The sequence below is a fragment of the Pollachius pollachius genome (genome assembly GCF_949987615.1).
Source record: "Pollachius pollachius genome assembly, chromosome: 9".
In the NCBI taxonomy this organism is placed as follows: Eukaryota; Metazoa; Chordata; class Actinopteri; order Gadiformes; family Gadidae; genus Pollachius; species Pollachius pollachius.
Genome location: NC_136942.1, coordinates 5,972,641 through 5,977,640, shown reverse-complemented (window position 1 = coordinate 5,977,640; position 5,000 = coordinate 5,972,641). Strand labels below are relative to the sequence as shown.

The following is a 5,000-nucleotide window of genomic DNA, read 5'->3' as shown; positions in this document are numbered from 1 at the left end:
GATTATTATATGCCCTGTTCCATCTCGTACAGCGACTACACATGCAATCAAATGACAATCGGCAGCGGTTTGTTCGGTTCATGATGAAGATATGGGAAGAGCCTGTCTATCCTGTAGTGTTGTTCATCCATCCTAACGTCTTCATATCACCTTAGCATGCATGCTATACAAGACCTCGACATTCGGGGCGAACAGACGTCGATGGGTCGAGTGAGGAGGGGTATCTGGGTCTCAAAGCGAAGAAGCAATAAGAGATAAGATGGCAGTCAAGATAAAGAGCAGTGGTACAAACTTCAGAATACTGCAGATCTGTACCTGTTTACTGTGTTGTCTCTTGAGTATGACATGCTAGCAAACAAGCTTCCAATGGGGTACACCGTATACCTTACATTGACTGTTAATGTCTGTTATATATATCAATATATGTAATCATAAACGAGTCTACCTTAGAAATGTCTGCCCTAGAAACGGCGGTTTGTGTGTGTGTCTACCGTCGGAGTTCTGTCGCACAGCTCCTGTTCGCCGCGTTGCGTCGCTACGGTAACCCCCGGCAACTCCTGTTCACCGTGTTGTGTCGCCACGGTAACCCCCGCTAGGCGCAGCGCCGCCGCAGGGGCACAGCCAGACGCGCCGCGCCACAGACAGCCGCCGCGGCAACAAAGCGGGGGACGACGACGACGACGATGAGGAAGAGGAGGAGGAGGAGGAGGAGGAGGAGGAGGCCACGCCCACCGGTGACCCGGAGCTGTCCCTCAACCCCGACCCGCACCGGGGGGCGAAGAGAGACGAGACACCAGGAGCAGCTTTAGAGCGGCAGGAGAAGGGGAAGGAGGAGGTGAAGGAAGAGGAGGAGGAGGGGGAGGAAGAGGAGGAGGAGGAGGAGGAGAAGACGAGGAAAGACGACGCAGGAGAAACAGGGACCGGGGAGAACGACGGCAAGCCGGAGCCGCAGGAGGAGCGGAAGGAGGTGGAGAACTCCAAGCAGCAGACGAAAGAGGAGGAGGACGAAGACGAAGACGACGACGACGACGACGCCGAAGACGACGACACCACCACCGACCTGCTGACGGACAACGCCTGCTCGCCCATCCGGCGCCACAACAACAACAACAACAACAAGAGCTCGCCGCGGACCAACGGCCACGTGCTGACGGGCTCCGAGCCGGGCTTCAAGGCCTTCCGGGGACACCCTCCGCAGCTGTGCTTCCCGCCGCCCTCCCCCACCCACACCCCCACCGGGGCGCTCCTCTGCCCCCTGGTGGAGTCGGAGCTGAGCTACACCGACCGGGACAACTCCCTGAGCTCCTCCGGGTACGAGATGTACAACGGGGAGGTGGGCGAGCGGGGGCTGACCAACGGCTCGGCCGAGCGCCACAGGTCGGCCGCGCCCCGCTTCCCGGACCTGCCCCTGGACCCGGAGCCGGGAAGCCCCGTGTCGGTTGGCATGGCGGACATAGGGGCGGGGCCCTCGCCCGACAGCCCCGTGGCTGACCGGAGCCGCACCGTGTCGTCCTCAAGCACCGGGGAAACGCCCAAAGGTGAGAGCCCACAGGGGACAGCATCCTTACTGAGCCGCACGCACACAAACACACGCAACACACACACAGGCAACGCACACACTCACACACACAAACACACGCAATATACACACACACACAGGCAACGCACACATACACAGCAACACACACACACACATGCAACACACGCAACACACACACAACACACACACACACACAAACACACACAATACACACACACAGGCAATGCACACACAAACAACAACTCACACACACACAAACACAACACACACACACACACACACAATACACACACGCAACAACACGTACAAACACAACAACACATTGCATTCACATCTCTGTGTCTTTGACATGAGATGTATGTTATTGTTAAAAGGCCTCTGCTTTACCAGCAGCCGTTGCTGATATGTTTTGAGTAAGATTGATTTAGAATGACTTGTAGCTCACCTGTAGATTGACTTGTAATGGCATGTAGATTGACTTGTAGGCAATTGACTTGAATGACTAATCAGCCTCACACCCAGTGGTACAAGCGTGCTATCAGCCTAACGTTTCCCATGTGAAGCCATGAGTTAACAGTGATGTATTTGGTCCTTAGGAGATGCATTGGACCATCCCTACATGAGTGACAGTCAGTGTTATGTTTTCTTTCATTTATTTTTAACATAAGGAAGACAAACATTTACTAATTCAACTCACTACTCAAATGACTCCCTATTGATCATTTTAAAGGAGGAATACACACTAACATATGCTGTACAATCTTTCTGATTTTTCACCTACTAATAAACTTCCCAAAGTATGATAAGAATTGGCTTCAGAGTGGCATTTGAAAAATAGATATTGGCAAGGCTCCTTTTGAAGCTGCCTTAACCTGTTAATTCCAATTCTAAGCTATCCCGCTTTTTCTACCCCTGGAAGTGATTTCTGCTTGTGTGTGTTGAGTCTGTTTGTTTTCATTCACAGCTGAATCAGATTAGTCACTCTCCAAATAACAGAACGGCCATTTCCCAAGTGTCTTCACAGCTCAGACTTCTCAGACAGAATTTCTTCCACGTTTAGTTTTAGTTTCCAAAGTAGTTTGATATCCTACACAAATTCGGTCGAAAACCACAAATGTCTGTCACCTTGTGATGTCTCACCTCTCTCTCGCTCTCTCTCTCTCTCTCTCTCTCTCTCTCTCTCTCTCTCTCTCTCCCTCTCCCTCTCTCTCTCTCTCTCACTCACTCTCTCTCTTCAGTCAGGGCCAGAGCCGCTGACCTCTTGGTGAACCCTTTGGACCCCTGCAACGCCGACTCCATCCGGGTCAAGATCGCTGACCTGGGCAACGCCTGCTGGGTGGTAAGACACACCCCTTTCTGGAGTTTGTGTGTGTGTGTGTGTGTGTGTGTGTGTGTGTGTGTGCGCGTGTGTGTGTGTGTGTGTGTGTGTGTGTGTGTGTGTGTGTGTGTGTGTGTGTGTGTGTGTGTGTGTGTGTGTGTGTGCATGTGTGTGTTTGTGTGTGTGCGCGTGTGTTTGTGTGTGTGTGTGTGCGTGTGTTTGTGTGTGTGTGTGTGTTTGTTTGTGTGTGTATGTATCTATCTGTCTACCTGTATGTGTGTGTGTGTGTGTGTGAGAGTGTGTGTGTGTGTTTGTGTGTGGGTGTGTGTGTTTGTGTGTGTGTGTGTGTGTGCATGTGTGTGTGTGTGTGTTTGTTTGTGTGTGTATGTTGGAGTACTTCAATATGTTCAATATCATCTGCAGGGTAGGCCGCAGATGGTTGTTAAAATCGCCTTCATCAATCTTCCCCCCGGCCTTCTATCTCTTCTCGCCTCACCTATCCTTTCCTCTCCTATTTCCTCTCTTCTCATCACCTCTCATCCCCTCCCCTCCTCTCCTCTTTCCTCTCTCCTTATCACATCTCATCCCCTCCTCTCCTCTCCTCTCTCCTCTCTCCTTATCACCTCCTTCCTCCTACCTCCTTTCCCCTCATCACCTTCATCCTCCTCCTCCCCTTCCTCCTCATCACCTTCCTCCGCCTCCTCTCCTTTCTCCTCATCACCTCCCTCCTCCTCCTCTCCTTTCTCTCCTCATCACCTCCCTCCTCCTCATCACCTCCCTCCTCCTCCTCTCCTTCTCCTTATGACCTTCCTCCTCCTCTCCTCTCCTTCCCTCTTCAGCATAAGCACTTTACCGAGGACATCCAGACGAGGCAGTACCGCTCCATCGAGGTGTTGATAGGAGCCGGATACAGCACGCCCGCAGACATCTGGAGCACCGCCTGCATGGTACGCCCCAGACCACAAACCCAACGCACCCATACAATGCAACCATACAAATACACATAGACACACACCCACACTAAACCACACATAAGCACACATAAAGACCACAAATAGATTAATACGACTTTAAAGGTTTTGCAAAAGAGAAATGCCGGGGCTACCGGATACGAAGCGAGAAAGAATGAAATATTAATACGAAATGCTCACACTGAGTTACATGCTGCACTGGCTGCGTGCTGTAAAAATGTAATGAAGGGAGACGGAGACGTCAAGCTGTGACGTCAAACAGTCGCTCGCCCCTGCAGCTCTACCTCGTGGTCTCTCTCTTTCTTTCTTTCTTTCTTTCTTTCTTTCTTTCATTCTTTCTTTCTTTCTTTCTTTCTTTCTTTCATTCTTTCTTTCTTTCTTTCTTTCTTTCTTTCTTTCTTTCTTTCTTTCTTTCTTTCTTTCTTTCTCTCTCTCCCTCTCTCTCTCACTCTCTCTCTCTCTCCCTCTCTCTCTCTCTCGCTCTCTCTCGCACTTCTTCCCCCCCCCCACACACACGCAGTGTCTGAAGCTCTCCCTGCCTTGTGTCTGACAGGCGTTTGAGCTGGCGACCGGAGACTATCTGTTCGAACCCCATTCCGGAGAGGATTACTCCCGTGATGAAGGTACGCCTTCACTCCCTGCTGGTCCATTATTAATGTCATCCTTCTTACGTATTATGACATATATTAAGATTCATTCTTGTTTAATGCGATTAGCTCTTTAATGTACATGTGGTGGGATGAGCTGTCAAATCAACGCCAGTTAATTATGATGATGTATGCATGTTAAATGATTCACAGATCGGGCCATCTGAAATAACATTATTTAAATATTTAATAATTTAGGGACACGTGTTAGTGACGGTAAACTAAGCTCTATTACATAAGTTGAGCGGGGAGGTTTTGGGGCTCTAAAATAATCGCCCAAAGGTTATTTGCTAGCAATCCCTTTCCATCCCCCCTACTCCAATTTAACTTCTGGTGTCTCTTCTCATTTGTACTAATCATCTTTTCATGTGGAATCTCATCACCCAAGCTACAATACATGTTGGCAGGAATATGTTATATAACATACATGCATACATCCGCCATATTACAGCATATACCAGGTAAACATGAATAAAACAAAAACATGATGAGTTAAGGGACAAAATCCCAAAAATCTCAAAGAC

The 5,000-nt window shown here is 49.7% G+C and overlaps 1 protein-coding gene across 3 annotated transcripts in view; it reads left to right on the top strand.

The window, feature by feature from the left end:
- The window catches only part of LOC307080473 (SRSF protein kinase 2-like), a 44,080-nt gene extending 39,118 nt beyond the window's left edge, over window positions 1–4,962 (top strand). For 2 of the 3 annotated variants that reach the window (XM_079743177.1, XM_079743178.1), the window contains 5 exons: window positions 597–1,538; window positions 2,137–2,169; window positions 2,779–2,879; window positions 3,698–3,805; window positions 4,383–4,962. In XM_079743177.1, the coding sequence (XP_079599303.1) occupies window positions 597–1,538; window positions 2,137–2,169; window positions 2,779–2,879; window positions 3,698–3,805; window positions 4,383–4,553 (1,355 nt within the window). In that variant the 3' untranslated portion in view covers window positions 4,554–4,962. The remainder of the gene's footprint in view (window positions 1–596; window positions 1,539–2,136; window positions 2,170–2,778; window positions 2,880–3,697; window positions 3,806–4,382) is intronic. The other variant, XM_079743179.1, reaches the window with a different exon arrangement.
- Window positions 4,963–5,000: the final 38 nt, after the last annotated feature.